General features: G+C 49.0%; 1 protein-coding gene across 1 annotated transcript in view; it reads left to right on the top strand.

Moving 5' to 3' along the window:
* Nucleotides 1–82: 82 nt before the first annotated feature.
* LOC121573790 (glutathione hydrolase 1 proenzyme) overlaps nt 83–20,667 on the top strand; it is a 30,983-nt gene continuing 10,398 nt past the window's right edge. The window contains exons 1-4 of the mRNA XM_041886082.1: nt 83–163; nt 19,105–19,275; nt 19,896–20,026; nt 20,192–20,281. Coding sequence (XP_041742016.1) covers nt 19,109–19,275; nt 19,896–20,026; nt 20,192–20,281 — 388 coding nt within the window. The 5' untranslated portion in view covers nt 83–163; nt 19,105–19,108. The remainder of the gene's footprint in view (nt 164–19,104; nt 19,276–19,895; nt 20,027–20,191; nt 20,282–20,667) is intronic.

The following is a 20,667-nucleotide window of genomic DNA, read 5'->3' as shown; positions in this document are numbered from 1 at the left end:
TCAGGTGCTTTTATGGAGGTGTAGGTTAAAGTTGAACGTCCTTGTAATAGTTACACATTGAGAGCAATTACCTACATGGTGCAATGTACTGCTCAACTTACTCAGAGGACTGTGACAAACCCACTGTCAACCAGTCTGTTCCAGAGGCCTGAGAGACACCAAGGTAAGAGGAGGATGTGATCTTTTACTAGTTAGGTGATGGATAGCTAAAAGAAAATTATGCTATAAAGTGTGAGGACAGGGAATAATTCAGTCTGAATGGTTTGTGTATTTTCATGAACTGCACCTGTGCTGCGTAAGCAAAATGAAGTGTTCAGAGATGTTACATGCATTGAAGGCTGTTGCTTTGACAGGCTGAGGAATTTGCATGGCAGTAAATACATAGCACTGAAGGGAGGAGGTATTATCTTGCTGAGAAATTCCAGTCTTTTGTGTTGCTGGTTTAATTTTGTTGGCCGCAGGCAGGACAAGCTTCACAGTGGAAGGTTAGCGTTTTTTGTCATGAATCTTGTTCTGGAGGCAGCTCTGCAGTGGTCACTAGCTGGCACAGCCACAAAGTCATAAAATCTGAATTTAAACCTAACCCTTACCTTAACTCTAACTTTAACCACACTGCTAACCCTAATGCCTAACGCTAACCTTAAATTAAGACCAAAAAGGGGATGGGAGATCAACCTGCTTCACAGAGAGGGATGTGCTGCATCAGAGTTTTATGTTTTATGCTTACTGTTCTGATATTATACATTCTGTATGATGTCTATGTGAACTTGTGTCTGTATTCTGTTTGTATGTTGTCTATTGCTGGCAGCACGTTCTCACTACGGCAAATTATGGTTATGTGTAAATGTACTTGCCGAATAGAGGTGATTCTGAGTACAGTGGGCTCACATATACTGTAGCTACAGTTCTGCAGTGAGGTAGGGTTTGATGCAGGCAAAACAAAAATGCTTTGTAACAAAGAAGCGGTATCTCTGCTATTGGGGAACAGTCAAGTCAAAGTATTCAGTGTCAATATACACTATATACAGTGGGGAGAACAAGTATTTGATACACTGCCGATTTTGCAGGTTTCCCTACTTACAAATCATGTAGAGGTCTGTAATTTTTATCATAGGTACACTTCAACTGTGAGAGACGGAATCTAAAACAAAAATCCAGAAAATCACATTGTATGATTTTTAAGTAATTAATTTGCATTTTATTGCATGACATAAGTATTTGATCACCTACCAACCAGTAAGAATTCTGGCTCTCACAGAGCTGTTAGTTTTTCTTTAAGAAGCCCTCCTGTTCTCCACTCATTACCTGTATTAACTGCACCTGTTTGAACTCGTTACCTGTATAAAAGACACCTGTCCACACACTCAAACAAACAGACTCCAACCTCTCCACAATGGCCAAGACCAGAGAGCTGTGTAAGGACATCAGGGATAAAATTGTAGACCTGCACAAGGCTGGGATGGGCTACAGGACAATAGGCAAGCAGCTTGGTGAGAAGGCAACAACTGTTGGCGCAATTATTAGAAAATGGAAGAAGTTCAAGATGACGGTCAATCACCCTCGGTCTGGGGCTCCATGCAAGATCTCACCTCGTGGGGCATCAATGATCATGAGGAAGGTGAGGGATCAGCCCAGAACTACACGGCAGGACCTGGTCAATGACCTGAAGAGAGCTGGGACCACAGTCTCAAAGAAAACCATTAGTAACACACTACGCCGTCATGGATTAAAATCCTGCAGCGCATGCAAGGTCCCCCTGCTCAAGCCAGCGCATGTCCAGGCCCGTCTGAAGTTTGCCAATGACCATCTGGATGATCCAGAGGAGGAATGGGAGAAGGTCATGTGGTCTGATGAGACAAAAATAGAGCTTTTTGGTCTAAACTCCACTCGCCATGTTTGGAGGAAGAAGAAGGATGAGTACAACCCCAAGAACACCATCCCAACCGTGAAGCATGGAGGAGGAAACATAATTCTTTGGGGATGCTTTTCTACAAAGGGGACAGGACGACTGCACCGTATTGAGGGGAGGATGGATGGGGCCATGTATCGCGAGATCTTGGCTAACAACCTCCTTCCCTCAGTAAGAGCATTGAAGATGGGTCGTGGCTGGGTCTTCCAGCATGACAACGACCCGAAACACATAGCCAGGGCAACTAAGGAGTGGCTCCGTAAGAAGCATCTCAAGGTCATCTTCACGTCACCCCCCTCCTCCGCACACTCCACTGGCTTCCAGTTGAAGCTCGCATCCGTTACAAGACCATGGTGCTTGCCTATGGAGCAGTGAGGGGAACGGCACCTCCGTACCTTCAGGCTCTGATCAGTCCCTACACCCAAACGAGGGCATTGCGTTCATCCACCTCTGGCCTGCTGGCTCCCCTTCCTCTGCGGAAGCATAGTTCCCGCTCAGCCCAGTCAAAACTGTTCGCTGCTCTGGCACCCCAATGGTGGAACAAGCTCCCTCACGACGCCAGGACAGCAGAGTCACTCACCACCTTCCGGAGACATTTGAAACCCCACCTCTTTAAGGAATACCTGGGATAGGATGAAGTAATCCTTCTACCCCCCCAACCCCCCCCCCAAAAAAATAAAAATAAAAAAACTTAAAAAAAAACTATTCTTGTAAAGTGGTTATCCCACTGGCTATAGGGTGAATGCACCAATTTGTAAGTCGCTCTGGATAAGAGCGTCTACTAAATGACTTAAATGTAAATGTAAATGTAAGGTCCTGGAGTGGCCTAGCCAGTCTCCAGACCTGAACCCAATAGAAAATCTTTGGAGGGAGCTGAATGTCCGTATTGCCCAGCGACAGCCCCGAAACCTGAAGGATCTGGAGAAGGTCTGTATGGAGGAGTGGGCCAAAATCCCTGCTGCAGTGTGTGCAAACCTGGTCAAGACCTACAGGAAACGTATGATCTCTGTAATTGCAAACAAAGGTTTCTGTACCAAATATTAAGTTCTGCTTTTCTGATGTATCAAATACTTATTTCATGCAATAAAATGCAAATTAATTACTTAAAAATCATAAAATGTGATTTTCTGGAATTTTGTTTTAGATTCCGTCTCTCACAGTTGAAGTGTACCTATGATAAAAATTACAGACCTCTACATGCTTTGTAAGTAGGAAAACCTGCAAAATCGGAAGTGTATCAAATACTTGTTCTCCCCACTGTATACACACAAAAGTATGTGGACACCCCTTCAAATGATCTGGGTTTGGTTGATGACAGGAGAACACTACCTGCCCGAATGCATAGTGCCAACTGTAAAGTTTGGTGGAGGAGGAACAATGGTCTGGGGCGGTTTTTCATGGTTCAGGCTAGGCCCCTTAGTTAACAGAATATTTAATAGTGCCAGTCAGTGCTTGCCAAAATTCTGCATATCAAGGTGGATGATGGTTCATCATCATCATCTCCTTGTAATGATGGATAATTAGTAGCTTATGATATGCCATTTGTAAAAAAAGATGTGTGAAAACGTAATGCGTTACTACGTTATGTAAGGCATTGTAGATGGCAATCTTTAACTACAGGGGTTGTGCATGTGAGTTGTGAGCATGTGCAATGGTGAGACAGTTATAGTCAGCCAGAACGGGTAGCTGCCTTCCTAAATTGGCTAGTAGGACCATAAGTGAGATGTGTCTGTATGTGAATTTATCATTCAACATTTAACACTAACTTGTAAGGGTTGGTGTGAGGTGTGACCCAGTTGCAGTAGGCAGAGATGGTGAAACAAGGAACTTTACTGATGGTCCCGAAGCCAGAATACAAAATAACGGACTTTACACAAAAAAGAAAGGCGGAGCAAATAAGTCTCAAAAAGACAGCCAAAAATATGAAATACTAACTATGACTGAAATAATAAATAAACAGGGAGAACACTTCTCACGTACCTGTCCATACGTCCCGCGATCAGACACTGATTAGTACTGCTTGGCATAGTGAAACTAGCAGAGAAAACTGAGCAAGGGAACACAGGGAAGTGAGGGCATAAATACACAGGTGAATCAGATAGACACAGGTGACACCAATAGGAAGATGATTAGTCCCGACTGTGAGTGAGGAGGTGCCTAAGGTTGTTGGAGGATGACACCTAGTGGGTCGCTCCGGAACTGCAACCCCCTCCTGTAAAAGTGTCCCCCCCCCCACCAACGAACGACCCCAGCCGTTCACCTCGGGGCCTCCGGGTGGATGCGACGGAATGTTGTTATCAGCCCTGGGTCCAGAATGTCATCCAGGACCTCCGGCCCATAACCCTCCCAGTCCACCAGAAATTGGAGACCCCTCCCCACCCACCGGCAGTCCAGGATCCGGTCCACAGTAAAAGCCAGCTGCCCTCCTACGAGGCACAGCGGGGGAACAGGATGAGGAAGGGGAGCCAGGGGACAGGTGGCGACGGGCTTGAGGAGGGACACATGGAATGTGGGATGCACCCACATGATGGTGGGAAGTTGCAGGTGGTAGGCCACTGGGTTGACTCGCCGGACCACTCTGAATGGCCCGACGAACCGGGGGGACAGCTTCCTGAACTCGGAGGGGAAGATCCCGCGCGGATAGCCACACCCTCTGTCCCGAGTGAAAGACCGGGGCTGGGCGACGCCTGCGGTTGGTCTGATGTTGAGACCTGACGAGGCCCGCTTAAGTGCCGCCCGTACCTGCCTCCAGGTGCGGCGACAGCGACTGATGTGGGCCTGGACTGACGGGACCACCGCCTCCTCCTCTTGCTTGGGGAATAGGGGGGGGGGTACCCGTATTGGCACTGGAAGGGGGACAGGCTGGTGGACGAGCAGAGCAGAGAAGGGTGTTGTGGGCGTACTCCACCCACGCCAGTGGCTGACTCCACGTAGCTGGGTTGCTGGAGGCGTAGCACCTCAGCACCCCCTCCAGATCCTGGTTGATGCGCTCCATCTGCCTGTTCGACTGGGGATGGAAGCCGGAAGACAATCTGACGGAGGCGCCGAGGCAGGTGGCGAACGCCTCCCAGAACCTGGAGGTGAACTAAGGGCCCCGATCTGACACCACATCTTGGAGAAGGCCATGGACCCAGAAAACGTACTGCACCACCAACTTCGCTGTCTCCCTGGCCGACGGGAGTTTGGGAAGGGGAATGAAGTGGGCAACCTTCGAGAACCGGTCCACAACGACCAGGATGACTGTGTATCCATCAGAGGGGGGTAGGGCGGAAATGGGGATAGGCAGGGGTCAGAGCAGCCCTGCCGTGGGCTGACGTGAGCTCTTCATGCGCGTGCACACCGGGCAAGCAGCCACGAAGGTGCGCGTATCCCCCTCAGCAGATGGCCACCAGAACCTCTTACGCAGGAACTCCCACATCCTGGCGCTCCCCGGATGGCTGGTGAGGTCGGACGCATGCGCCCACTGAAGCAGTCGCGAGCGCGCAGCCTTGGGTACGTACATTCTCCCCGATGGACCTCCGCCCGGATCGGGCTCCCGCCGTAGCGCTGCTCTGACCAGCCTATCGATTCCCCACGAAACTGGGGCAGCAATCAGGGCGTTGGGGACAATGGGGTCGTCCTTCTAGACCAGGTCCACGGGGTCGAACTGCCGGGAGAGCGCGTCAGGCTTGGTGTTCTTCGACCCAGGACAGTATGAGATGGTGAACGGGAACCTGGTGAAGAACAACGCCCACCTGGCCTGGCATGAGTTGAGCCTCTTGGCCCGCTGAATGTAGGCTAAGTTCTTGTGGTCAGTCCATACGACAAATGGATGGGCGGCCCCCTCTAGCCAATGTCTCGACTCCCCCAGGCTGAGCTTGACCACTAGCAATACACGGTTCCCCACGTCGTAATTCCACTCCACCGGGGACAGCCGACAGGAGAAAAACACGCAGGGGTGAGTCTTACCGTCCGTGAGGAACTGCTGGGACAGGATTTCTCCCACCGCAACGTCTGAAGCATCCACCTCCACAATGAAAGGCAGGGACGGATCAGGATGCCCGAGGACCGGGGCCGATGTAAAGCGCTGCTTCAACATATCAAATGCGTTCCCCGCTTCCGGGGTCCAGGCGAAGGAGCGTACGCTCGTCTGGGTGAGGGCTGTCAGGGCAGCGGCTAGAGAGCTAAAATTGAAAAGGAATCGCCTATAAAAATTAGCGAACCCTAAAAACCATTGTAGTTGCTTGAAGGATGAGGGCTGGAGCCAATCCAGTACCGCGCTGACCTTGGCTGGGTCCATCCGTAGGTCCACCTGGGTGACAATGAACCCCAGGAAGGAGACTGTCTCAGTGTGGAACACACACTTCTCCGCCTTGACGTAGAGCTGGTGATGGAGAAGGCGTTGGAGGACCTGCCGAACGTGCTGCTGGTGTTCACTCATGTCCTTCGAAAATATGAGGATATCATCCAAATGCACGAAGATGCTGTAGTCAAGGAGGTCCCGGAGCACGTCATTGACCAACGCCTGGAACACGGCAGACGCGTTGGCTAGACCAAACGGCATGACTTGGTACTCGTAATGCCCACTGGGTGTGTTAAATGCCATCTTCCACTCGTCTCCCTCCCGAATCCTCACCAGGTTGTAGGCATTACGTAAGTCCAGCTTGGTGAAGACCCGGGAGTGGGTAGCGGTTCTTAACCGTGATGTCGTTGAGCGCCCACTGTCCTTTTTCCCCACGAAGAAGAAGCCCACACCCACGGGCGAGGTAGAGGGACGGATGTGACCCTCGACGAGTGCCTCGTCGATATACTCCCTCATGGCCAGCGTCTCCGGCCGGGACAAGGAAAACAATCGCCCACGTGTGGGCATGGTGCCCGGCAGGAGATCGATAGCACAGTCGTATGGCCTATGAGGAGGTAGACCCTTGGCACGCCTCTTATTAAACACCTCCCCCAGATCCCAATACTCCCGGAGAACGCCTGCCAGGTCTGGGCCGGTGATGGAGTCTGTAGCCGCCGTCCTCCCGGTGGCAACCGCCGCTAGGGTGGTAGGAGGTTTTGAGGACCTGGGAAAGAGGTGAGGACTGGTAGATGGTCTGGGATGGTGGTTTGGACTGATGAGTGGTCGGTGGAGACCGGAACAGGACAGGGGCGGCGCCTCCCTCCAGGATGAGCAGCCCTGTGGACCAGTCTATCCGGGGTTTGTGGGCGACCAGCCAGGGGTGCCCGAGGACGAGGGGACACTTCGGAGAGTCCACAATGAAAAACTGGATATCCTCCCATAGCCCCCCCCACCACCCGGACATGCACGGGAACAGTGCGCCGGGTGATGAAATTCCGACCCCAACGGCCGGCCGTCCAGGCCCATGACCGGAACCGGCTCGGAGAGGGAGAGTAACGGAACACTCCACCCTTGGGCCAGCCCCGCATCCATCAGGTTTCTTGTGGCCCCAGAATCCACCAGTATATGCGCCCGACACGCAGCGCGGGCCCACTGAACCCTGATGGCGAGAAAAGTCTGGGAGTCTCTGGAGTTGGGGTTTCGGTTCCGGCTCGCTAGCACCCCTCCCGGTACTAGCAATCCCTCCTGTTTCCCGGCTTCTCCGGCGTCATGCCTCTCTCGTACGCTCTCTCACGTCGCTGATTGACTACCCGCACCGAGAGGTCGACGAGGCCGTCCAGTCGCTCAGGTAGCTCCCTGAAGGAGAGTTCGTCCTTCATCCCCTCCGATAGCCCCTGAGCGTAAAGGACGACCATGGCGGCCTCCTCCTATCCTGCCTCTCGAGCCCGGGTCCGGAACTCCACAGAGTTGTCCGCCACCAAACGGTCACACTCCCGGCCTCGTGCCCCAACACCACCCGAGAGGTGTCGAACACCTTGCGTAGCTCCCGGGTGAATAGGTAGGAATTGGAGCACGCCGGAGTTTGGCTCTCCCACTCCATGGTAGCCCAGGAAAGGGCTCGACCCGTCAACAGAGTGATAATGTAGGCCACCCGGCCCTGCTCCGTCGGGAAGGAGGAGGGTTGTAGGCTGAATATTAGGAAACACTGGGTGAGGAATTCCCTGCAGTCCTCTGGACGTCCATCGTACCTCTCTGGAGGTGGTAGGCGGGTTCCCGCAATGTCGCAGGTGAGACTGGAGACACTGCTGCCGTGGCTTCCGCTATGCCGGCTGCCGGTGCTGGTTGGGTGTCCACCCGGCTCTGCACGGCGATCGTCAGCTGGCGGAGATTCTCGGTGATCTGCTGCAGGCTGCGGTCATGCTGGTTCAGCATGGCTCCCTGCATTGTCAATGCGCTATGATACTCTGCTGCCTCCGCTGGGTCCATAGTGGCTCAGTTTTCTGTAAGGGTTGTGTGAGGTGTGACCCAGGTGTGGTGCAGGTTAGACAGTAGGCAGTAGGCAGAGATGGTGAAACAAGGAACTTTACTGATGGTCCCGAAGCCAGGATACAAAATAACGTGCCTAAGGTTGTCGGAGGATGACACCTAGTGGGTCGCTCTGGAACTGCGCCCCCCTCCTGTAACACTAACTCACCTATACCTGGTGCTGGGATCTACTGATGAATGTGACACACCGGGGGTGTTAACACAATGGGGTGTTAATTCAGTGATAAAGAGCATATCATTTTGATAGACTGTTGTTGTTAAAGTATAAAATCTGCTCTGTGTTCATCACAGACATGAGCCATAAAGGTTGCTTATCACATGTTGCTTCTAAAAATTAAAAATTAAGAAAAATGCTTATCGCATGTTGCTTATCAAATGCTCCTGATTTAAAGGATAGAAAAAGAAAAAGATATACACTACCGGTCAAAAGTTTTAGAACACCTACTCATTCAAGGGTTTTCCTTTATTTTTACTATTTTCTACATTGTAGAATAATAGTGAAGACATCAAAACTATGAAATTTACATTTTAGTAGACGCTCTTATCCAGAGCGACTTACAGTTAGTGAGTGCATACATTTTCATACTGGCCCCCCATGGGAAAACGAACCCACAACCCTGGCGTTGCAAGCGCCATGCTCTACCAACTGAGCTACATGTAAATAACACATATGGAATCATGTAGTAACCAAAAAAGTGTTAAACAAATCAAAATATATTTTATATTTGAGATTCTTCAAATAGCCACCCTTTGTCTTGATGACAGCTTTGCACACTCTTGGCATTCTCTCAACCAGCTTCATGAGGTAGTCACCTGGAATGCATTTCAATTAACAGGTGCCTTCTTAAAAGTTAATTTGTGGAATTGATTTCCTTCTTAAAGCGTTTCAGCCAATCAGTTGTGACAAGGTAGGGGGGTATACAGAAGATAGCCCTATTTGGTAAAAGAAGAAGTCCATATTATGGCAAGAACAGCTCAAATAAGCAAAGAGAAACGACAGTCCATCATTACTTTAAAACATGAAGGTCAGTCAATACAGAACATTTCAAGAACTTTTAAAGTTTCTTCAAGTTCAGTCGCAAAAACCATCAAGCGCTATGATGAAACTGACTCTCATGAGGACCGCCACAGCAATGGAAGACCCAGAGTTACCTCTGCTGCAGAGGATAAGTTCATTAGAGTTACCAGCCTCAGAAATTGCAGCCCAAATAAATGCTTTACAGAGTTCAAGTAACAGACACATCTCAACATCAACTGTTCAGAGGAGACCGTGTGAATCAGACCTTCATGGTCGAATTGTCGCAAAGAAACCACTACTAAAGGACACCAATAAGAAGAAGAGACTTGCCTGGGCAAAGAAACACGAGCAATGGACATTAGACCGTGGAAAAGAGTCCTTTGGTCCGGAGTCCAAATTGGAGATTTTGGGTTCCAACCGCTGTGTCTTTGTTCGACACGGTGTGGGTGAACGGATTATCTCTGCATGTGTATTTCCCACCGTAAAGCATGGAGGAGGAGGTGTTATGGTGTGGGGGTGCTTTGCTGGTGACACTGTTTGTGATATATTTAGAATTCGAGGCACACTTAACTAGCATGGCTACCACAGCATTCTGCAGCGATACACCATCCCATCTGTTTAGGGCTTAGTGGGACTATCATTTGTTTTTCAACAGGAAAATGACCCAACACATCTCCAGGCTATTTTACCAAAAAAGGAGAGTGATGGAGTGCTGCATCAAATGACCTGGCCTCCACAATCCCCAGACCTCAACCAAATTGAGATGATTTGGGATGAGTTGGACCGCAGAGTGAAGGAAAAGCTCAGCATATGTGGGAACTCCTTCAAGACTGTTGGAAAAGCATTTCAGGTGAAGCTGGTTGAGAGAATGCCAAGCTGTCATCAAGGCAAAGGGTAGCTATATGAAGAATCTCAAATATAAAATATATTATGATATGTTTAACACTTTTTTGGTTACTACATGATTCAATATGTGTTATTTCATAGTTTTGATGTCTTCATCAAAATAGTAAAAATAAAGAAAAACCCTTGAATGAGTAGGTGTTCTAAAACTTTTGACCGGTAGTGTATATAAATCAATAGAGAAGTTTTCATTCTCAATTCAAAAGTGCTGCTGACCAATGTTCTTCAAACACGATTATTTGTTTTTGATCTACAATGAACAAAAATATAAACGCAACACGTAAATTGTTGGTCCCATGTTTCATCAGCTGAAATAAAAGTTCCCAGAATATTTCCATACGCACAAAAAGCTTATTTCTCTCAATTTTTTACACAAATTTGCCCATTCCCAAGACAAATTTGTGCAAATAAATTGAGAGAAATAAGCTTTTTGTGCATAATTTACGTGTTGCGTTTATATTTTTGTTCATTGTAGATCAGAATACGAGTCAATGTGCTGGGGCACCGGTTAGTCGAGGTAATTTAGGTAATATGTATATGTAGGCAGAGTTATTAAAGTGACTATGCATAGATAATAAACAGAGAGTAGCAGCAACGGGGGGGATGCAAATAGTCTGGGTAGCCATTTGATGAGATGTTCAGGAGTCTTATGGCTTGGGGGCAGAAGCTGTTTAGAAGCCTCTTGGACCTAGACTTGGCGCTCCGGTACCGCTTGCCATGCGGTAGCAGAGAGAACAGTCTATGACTAGGGTGGCTGGAGTCTTTGACAATTTTTAGGGCATTCCTCTGACGCCGCCTGGTATAGAGGTCCTGGATGGCAGGAAGCTTGGCCCCATTGATGTACTGGGCCGTACGCACTACCCTCTGTAGTGACTTGCGGTCGGAGGCCAAGCAGTTGCCATACCAGGCAGTGATGCAACCAGTCAGGACGCTCTCGATTGTGCAGCTGTAGAGCCTTTTGAGGATCTGAGGACCCATGCCAAATCTTTTCAGTCTCCTGAGGGGGAATGGGTTTTGTCATGCCCTCTTCACGACTGTCTTGGTGTGCTTGGACCATGTTAGTTTGTTGGTGATGTGGACACCAAGGAACTTGAAGCTCTCAACCTGCTCCACTACAGCCCGTCGATGAGAATGGGGGCGTGCTCGGTCCTCTTCTTTTTCCTGTAGTCCACAATCATCTCCTTTGTCTTGAGCACGTTGAGGGAGAGCTTGTTGTCCTGGCACCACACGGCCAGGTCTCTGACCTCCTCCCTACAGGCTGTCTCGTTGTTGTTGGTGATCAGGCCTACCACTGTTGTGTCATCGGCAAACTTAATGATGGTGTTGGATTCGTGCTTGGCCATGCAGTCATGAGAGAACAGGGAGTACAGGAGGGGACTAAGCACGCACCACTGAGGGGCCCCCGTGTTGAGGATCAGTGTGGCGGATGTGTTGTTACCTACCCTTACCAACTGGGGGCGGCCCATCAGGAAGTCCAGGATCCAGTTGCAGAGGGAGGTGTTTAGTCCCAGGGTCCTTAGCTTAGTGATGAGCTTTGACTACAACCATAAACATACTTTTGACAAGTAGGCTATGGTGTAATGGAATGTTTTGCCTTGTGTGGTAGGTTTTGTGGGTTTTGGCACTCTTACCGAACACAAATATGAACACAACATACAACAATTTCAAAGATTTTACTGAGTTACAGATCATATAAGGAAATCTGTCGATTTAAATAAATTATTTAGGCCCTAATCTATGGATTTCACATGACTGGGAATACAGATATGCAACTAGTGGTCACAGATACCTTAAAAAGGTAGGGGCGTGGATCAGAAAACCGGTCAGTATCTGGTGTGACCACCATCTGCCTCAAGCACCGCGACACATGTCCTTCGCATAGAGTTGATCAGGCTGTTGATTGTGGCCTGTGGAATGTTGTCCCACTCCTCTTCAATGGCTGTGCCAAGTTGCTGGATATTGGTGGAAACTGGAACACGCTGTCGTACACATCGATCCAGAGCATCCCAAACATGTCTGGTGAGTATGCAGGTCATGGAAGAACTGGGACATTTTCAGCTTCCAGGAATTGTGTACAGATCCTTGTGACATGGGGCCGTGCATTATCATGCTGAAACATGAAGTGATGGCGGCGGTTGAATGGCACAACAATGGGCCTCAGGATCTCGTCACGGTATCTCTGTGCATTCAAATTGCCATCGATAAAATGCAATTGGGTTCGTTGTTCGTAGCTTATGCCTGCCCATACCATAACCCCACCGCCACCATGGGGCACTCTGTTCACAATGTTGACATCAACAAACCGCTCACCCACATGACGCCATACACGTGGTCTGCGGTTGTGAGGCCTGTTGAACGTACTGCCAAATTCTCTAAAACAACGTAGGAGGCAGCTTATTGTAGAGAAATGAACATTAAATTCTCTGGCAACAGCTCTGGTGGACATTCCTGTAGTCAGCATGCCAATTGCATGCTCCCTCAAAACTTGAGACATCTGTGGCATTGTGTTTTGTGACAAAACTGCACATTTTAGAGTGGCCTTTTATTGTCCCCAGCACAAGGTGCACCTGTGTAATGATCATGCTGTTTAATCAGCTTCTTGATATGCCACACCTGTCAGGTGGATGGATTATCTTGGCAAAGGAGAAATGCTCACTAACAGGGATGTAAACAGATTTGTGCACAACATTTGAGAGAAATAAGCTTTTTGTGCGTATGGAACATTTCTGGGATCTTTTATTTCAGCTCATGAAACAAGGAACCAACACTTTTGTTCAGTTGTAGGTGTCATAACGAGCTCTAAAATAACTACCATGGTAGGTTTTGTGGGTTTGACACTCTTATGTAGGTGTCATAACCATCCATAAAATAATGCAATATATGTCACAGGTCTAAATATATGTGTCATGACAGTGTTATGACCATATTATGACAGGTTATGACAAGTAATGTCAGCTGTTATGACATATTATAACATGGTTATGACCGTGTCATAACGTGTTATGACGCTGGGTGTCAAGTAAAGTGATACCAAAGATTTTATGTGTGGTATGATGCTATTTAGTCTATTGCAGAGCTGGACAAACGATCCACCTACCACTACATTTTGTAATTTAGCAATAATAATAATAATATGCCATTTAGCAGACGCTTTTATCCAAAGTCATACGTGCATACATTTTTGTGTATGGGTGGTCCCGGGGATCGAACCCACTACCCTGGCGTTACAAGCGCCATGCTCTACCAGCTGAGCTACAGAGGACCTCTTATCCAGAGCAACTTACAGGAGCCCTCAGAACAGCCTCAATTCGTCGAGGCATGGACTCTACAAGATGTCGAAAGCTTTCCACAGGGATGCTGGCCCATGTTGACTCAAATGCTTCTCACAGTTGTCTCAAGTTGGCTGGATGTCCTTTGGGTGGTGGACCATTCTTGATACACACAGGAAACTGTTGATTGTGAAAAACCCAGCAGCGTTGCAGTTCTTGACACAAACCGATGCGCCTGGCACCTACTACCATACCCCGTTCAAAGGCACTTAAATATTTCGTTTTGCCTATTCACCCTCTGAATGGCACACACACAATCCATGTCTCAGTTGTCTCAAGGCTTAGAAATCCTTCTTTAACCTGTCTCCTCCCCTTCATATACACTGATTGATGTGGATTTAACAAGTGACATCAATAAGGGATGATAGCTTTCACCTGGATTTACCTGGTCAGTCTATGTCCTTGAAAGAGCAGGTGTTCTTAATGTTTTGTACACTCAGTGTATATTGACCTGTGGTGTAGTTAGCGTGTGGAAGTGTAGTTCATAAGGGAAGTACAAAAACACCTTGATATAGGGGTGGCACATGCTTCCAGATGAGGAAATATGGCTAGGATGGAACAAATTCTATAGTAAAACCTGTCAGAAGGGCAAATGTAAACCAGGGAAAAAAAACATTACCCTTCCCTGTGCCCAATAAAAAAACACACAACCCTCCCCAAAGCAAAAAAAATGACAACCCCCAGTAAATTTCGAACTGTCCCTTATTTATATTTCACCTTATAGTTTATGTACATCTGGACCTCATATGGAATATCTACAACTACATCATGTTAAGAACAGCCAACGCCTGGAGAGGACCCGATCTGTCGAGACCAGCTGGTCAACCGGATCCAGCTACCCACACCCCAGCACCCGGAGGGATCCAGATATCCCGACCACAGGAGTTTGATGGGACGGCGGCGCTCTGCCAAGGATTCCTCCTCCAACTGGAGCTCTATTTCTCCAGCATCAGGCCGGAGTGGGAGAAGGTGTCCGCCCTCGTCTCCTGCCTCTCGGGGAAAGCCCTGGAGTGGGCCAACGCGGTGTGGAACGAAGGAGGAGCCGCGTTGGAGAACTACGGGGAGTTCGCTGGCCTCTTTCGGGCGGTCTTCGATCACCCGCCCGAAGGTCGAGAGGCGGGCGAGTGGCTGGTCCACCTGAGGCTGGGGACGAGGACCGCGCAGGACTTTGCTTTGGAGTTTCGGACTCTGGCAGCGGGGTCCGGGTGGAATGAGCGGGCCCTTATCGACCATTTCCGGTGCCATCTGTGGGAGGACGTCCAACGGGAGCTAGCCTGCCGGGACACCATGTTGTCCTTCGCGCAACTGGTGGACATGGCCATTCGTTTGGACAACCTGCTGGCAGCCAGAGGACGTCCTGGAAGGGGTCTGCCCATTCCCACCCCGGGCCGACTCGGATCCCGAGCCGATGGAGCTGGGTGGAACCGCCATCCGAGAGAGTGGAGGACGACAGCGACAGTGTCACACTGGTGGCACAAAGGGACAGTACACCACACGTTGTCATCAGCGATCTTTTGGGTCTGGAGGCGGCAGGCAGGGCACTCTCGCATCACCCCAGGTATCGAACACCCACACTCGTTCAGAGCCCTCTGCTGCGCACTGAACCCTACCCATCTACTTTCCCGATCACATGGTAGTTCCCCAGTGTAAGGCGCTAGTCGATTCAGGCGCAGCTGGGAACTTTATGGACAGGGCATTCTCACACCGGCTAGGCATTTAATTGGTTCCCCTATCCATTCCACTCCCCATCAGAGCACTTGATAGTCGACCATTAGGGTCAGGGTTTGTTAAGGAGGTTACTGCACCAGTCACCATGACTACCCAGGAGACTCATTGTGAGCAGGTCACTTTTTATATTATTGAGTCTCCTGCTTTCCCTGTGGTATTAGGTCTCCCTTGGTTAGCACTCCACAACCCCACCTTCTCATGGCCACAGAGGGTTCTCACGGGGTGGTCGCAAGAGTGTCAGGGTAGGTGTCTAAGTGTTTCCGTTGGTGCAACCACGGTGGGAAGTCCAGACAGTACCTCCACCGTGTGCATTCCCCCCGGATACCTCGATTTGGCGCAGGCATTCTCTAAAACGCAGGCTACCAAGTTACCACCTCATTGGGTGGGGGATTGCGCCATAAACCTCCGGGTAGATGCTGTAGCTCCCAGGAGTCATGTGTACCCCCTGTCGCAGGCTGAAACGGCGGCTATGGAAACATACGTCGCCGAGTCCCTGCACCAGGGCTATATACATCCCTCCACTTCACCTGCCTCCTTGAGTTTCTTCTTTGTGAAGAAGAAAGTCGGTGGTCTGCGCCCTTGCATGGATTATCGACCACTGAACAAGGAGACGGTAAGATTTTGTTATCCTCTCCCGCTCATTCTGTCAGTGATCGAGTCAATGCATGGGGCGCGCTTCTTCACCAAATTAGATCTCAGGAGTGCGTACAACCTGGTGCGTGTTCGAGAGGGGGTTGAGTGGAAGACAGCATTCAGCACAACCACGGGGCATTATGAATACCTGGTGATGCCCTACGGTTTGATGAATGCTCCATCTGTCTTCCAGTCCTTTCTGAACGAGGTGTTTCGTGACATGCTTGGTCACGGTGTAGTGGTCTACATCGATTACATTCTGTTGTATTTCGCTACGCGCGCTGAGCATGTGTCTCTGGTTCGCAAAGTGCTAGCCCGACTGTTGGAAAATGACCTTTATGCCAAGGCGGAGAAGTGTATGTTTTCCCAGCAGTCCGTCTCCTTCCTCGGATACCACATTACCACCTCAGGTTTTGGAGATGGAGGGGGATCTCATTTCAGCCGTACGTAATTGGCCGACTCCCACCACGGTCAAGGAGGTGCAGCGCATTCTGGGCTTCGCCAACTACTATCAGAGGTTTTTCCGGGGCTTTGGCAAGGTCGCAGCTCCCATTACATCTCTGTTGAAGGGTGGGCCGTGCCGGCTCCGCTGGTCTGCTGAGGCTGACATAACTACCGTTCGTAGTGGAGGTGGATGCGTCCGAGGTAGGGATAGGCGTTGTCCTATCTCAACGCTCGGGCACGCCACCCAAGCTCCGCCCCTGTGCCTTCTTCTCTAAGAAGCTCAGCCCGGCGGAGCAGAACTACGACGTTGGTGATCGGGAGCTGTTGGCTGTTGTCCGAGCTTTAACCGTGTGGAGGCATTGGCTCGAAGGGGCGAAACACCCTTTCCTCGTCTGGACGGACCACCGTAACCTGGAGTACATCTGGGCAGCGAGGAGGCTGAATCCTTGCCAGGCCAGGTGGGCCCTATTCGTCACCCGGTTCGATTTTTCACTGTCATACATCCCGGGTACGAAGAACGTGAAGGCAGATGCATTGTCACGGCTGTATTACACAGAGGAGAGGCCCAGAGACAACACCCCCATACTCCCGGCTTCCTGCATTGTGGCGCCGGTAGTATGGGCGATGGACGTGGATATAGAGCAGGCATTACGCACAAATCCATCTCCACCTCAGTGTCCAGCTGGGCTGCGGTACGTGCCTGCTCTTATCCGTGATCGTCTGATCTACTGGGCACACACGTCACCCTCCTCTGGTCACCCAGGTATCGGTCGTACAGTGCGCTGCCTGACCGGAAAGTACTGTTGGCCTACCTTGGCTAAGGACGTGAGGGTATATGTCTCCTCCTGCTCGGTGTGCGCCCAGAGTAAGGCACATCCTAGCGGGTAAGTTACAACCTTTACCAATTCCACAACGGCAATGGTCTCATCTAAGTGCTGATTTCCTGACTGATCTTCCCCTCTCCCAAGGTAACACCACCGTCCTGGTCGTTGTGGACCGCGTTTCAAAGGCCTGCCGCCTCCTTCCTGTGCCCGGTCTCCCAACGGCCCTGCAAACTGTGGAGGCCCTGTTTACACACGTCTTCCGGCAATACTAGGTACCAGAGGATATAGTGTCTGACCGAGGTCTCCAGTTCACATCCAAAGTCTGGAGGGCGTTCATGGAACGTCTGGGGGTCTCGGTCAGCCTGACCTCTGGGTTCCACCCCGAGTTTAATGGGCAGGTGGAACGGGTAAATCAGGATGTGGGTAGGTTCCTGCGGTCCTACTGCCAGGACCGGCCAGGGGAGTGTTCGGTGTTCTTGCCATGGGCAGAATATGCCCAGAACTCTCTCCGCCACTCCTCTACTAACCTAACGCCATTCCAATGTGTTTTAGGTTACCAACCGGTTCTGGCACCGTGGCACCAGAGCCAGACCGAGGCTCCTGCGGTAGATGACTGGTTTTGGCGCGCGATATTTCCGGGGCTATTGTTCCCTGTGTGCCTGGATAGCGTATCTTGTTGACGCTATCCAGCATAACTGTTTCCCACGGAATAAACTCTGTATTCGGTGATTTACCCTCCTGCGCCTGACTCATTCAAATCACACTCTCACAGAGCTGGCCTCTCGTAGATTTTGACTTATGGAATATCAGGAAATTTATTTGGAGATGGTTTCAGATACTTAAGTAAAGATTGCTAAAATAAAGTAAGTAATTGCTGCTCTATACAATTGTAGTTACAGTACTGTATGTCCAATATCTGTACAATACACTTTTAGAGAAACAGGGTGCTATCTAGAACCTAAAGAGTTCTTCGGCTGTCTCCATAGGAAAACCCTTTGAAGAACCCTTTTTGCTTCAAGGTAGAACCCTTTTGGTTCCAGGTAGAATCCTTTTGGGTTCCATGTAGAACTCTTTCCACAGAGGGGTTCTACATGGAACCCAAAAGTGTTCTACCTGGAACCAAAAAGGGACAGTCAAAGAACCCTTTTGGAACCTTTTTTTCTAAGCGTGTACGGTGCAAGCAGTGGAACATTCTCATTAGGGATATCAAAAGGCTCTTATCTGAATTTAAATATTCAACCAGCTAGATTAGATAAAAAACAACAACAGCATGCAGATCCCCTTTTCAAAATGCGGACACTACCCTCTCATCAATGGCACATCTGTGTGACTGTACAGTATACATATTTCACTTTCTTATCGCAGCATGTCAAAGCTTGCTATTTGCGTTACTCCAAGGTAAGAATCAAAGTGTTATTAGGAAATGTTTTGCTGACTGGTATTAGTAATCAATAGGCATGTTGTTGTTACATGTTTTAGTAGGTTGACCTCTAAGGGTGCGTTTACACAGGCAGCCAAATTCTGATCTTTCACCAATAATTGGTATTCTGACCCAGAGCAGCTCTTTTGCCAATAATTGGGTACAGGAATCAGAGTTGGGATGCCTGTATAAAACCAGTCTCAGATTTCAACAAAATAAACTAGTTAGGAGGAAAGTGTATCTTGTTGGGTTGATATACTGAAAGGATTACTATCGAGTTTACTCTCTATATAAGGTTAGGAGGACACACTGTTAAGTGAGGTGAGTTGTAATGGCATGGTTTTATATCTGAACAGAATGTTAGAGAACTTAGTGACAACTCACATTTCATAATTATGATGCACATGTTTGCAAAATGATTCCTCTCTCTTTCTTTCGTCTTTGCTCATGTGTTTCTGTGTGTTTATACTTGTCTAACTCCCTTCAATTGAAATTGAATCTAATATGATGTCCTGTGTTTCCCTGACAGAAAGATGGTCCATAAATCCATAGTGGTGGGTCTGGTGGTGCTGCTGGTGGCAGCGGTGAGCACTTTTGTGGGAGTGTTCTTTGGTTTGGGGAGCAGGGCGTCCTCGAATGACCATTCCTACTCAAGGGCTGCCGTGGCAGCCGATGCTGGCCCATGCTCAGAAATCGGCAGGTTAGAATTCTCTCTCACACACAAACACAAACATACTGTGCATGTACATACAGTACTAGTCTCAAACGTTTGCACACCAATGAAATTACTCATTGAAATGTTGTTGGAGACATTCATATACAATACAAAGATCCCTGTCTGAACATACAAATATGCTCCTGCTTCTGAGTTTATGTATGTTCATCCACCATTTCAAATTAATTCTGTCTGTGTAAACTGCCTGCTGTTTCTTCACAAACTAGCGCTTGTTTATGCAAATCAGGGCCACTGAATACAAACTTTTGTCTGCGCGTCACACCTGCTCCAGCTCCCCCTCCCTGGTGCTCGAGGGCGCCAGGCTGCCCATCGTTACGCACACCTGTCACCATCGTTACGCGCATCTGCGCTTCATTGGACTCACCTGGACTTCATCACTGTTTGATTACCTCCCCTATATCTGTCTGTTCCTCAGTTGTGATCCCCGTGTCAGCATTAATGTCGTTATGTTTCCCCTGTCCAGACGCTGTCCGTGTTTTGTTTCATGTCTGTTTATATTAAATGTTCACTCCCTGTACTTGCTTCTCATCTCCCAGCGTATGTCCTTACAGAGCGTGTGTTTGTGTGTCCACTATAAATCTCAGAGACATGTTGCAGAAAGGGGGCTCTGCAGTGGATGCATCTATTGCTGCCTTGCTGTGTGTGGGGCTGGTGAACGCCCACAGCATGGGCATTGGAGGAGGTCTCTTCTTCACCATCTATAATGCCACAACTGGTAGAGTCTGAGCCCTAATCCTTGACTTAAACCTATACCGTGTATCTTTAATGATGTCAACAAATCCAACATTGACTGGCATAACTGAACTAAAAACAGGAAATGTAATAGCTCACTCCATTGTAACTTGGTGTGATGTAATGATGATTCTGTCTTCCTTCACAGGAAAGGTAGAGACCATTGATTCCAGAGAGACGGCTCCCGCCAACGCAACAGAGGACATGTTTGGGAATAGCACAGAGTTAGCCAAGAATGGTAATGTTTTACCAGTTACCTAACAAAAGGTTGAAAGATGTATGTTTACAATGACAGATGGCCTTGCAATAGTCAAAAGATACTGCGATAAGAGTTTCAAGTTTTATTGTCACATGCACTAGTACGGTGAAATGGCCCACTGGGGAGCCAGGACCAGCCAATCAGAATGAGTTTTTCCCTACAAAAGGGCTTTATTACAGACAGAAATACTCCTCAGCACCCCTCCCCCCTCAGACGATTCCACAGCTGAAGAAGCCGGATGTGGAGGTCCTGGGCTGGCGTGGTTACACGTGGTCTGCAGTTGTGAGGCCGGATAGATGTAATGACAAATTATTTTAAAATGACGTTGGAGGCTTATGGTAGAGAAATGAACATTACATTTTCTG

This window comes from Coregonus clupeaformis, chromosome 9, assembly GCF_020615455.1.
Source record: "Coregonus clupeaformis isolate EN_2021a chromosome 9, ASM2061545v1, whole genome shotgun sequence".
NCBI lineage: Eukaryota > Metazoa > Chordata > Actinopteri > Salmoniformes > Salmonidae > Coregonus > Coregonus clupeaformis.
Note: the sequence above shows the minus strand (reverse complement) of the source record. Positions and strands in the feature narration are given on the sequence as shown.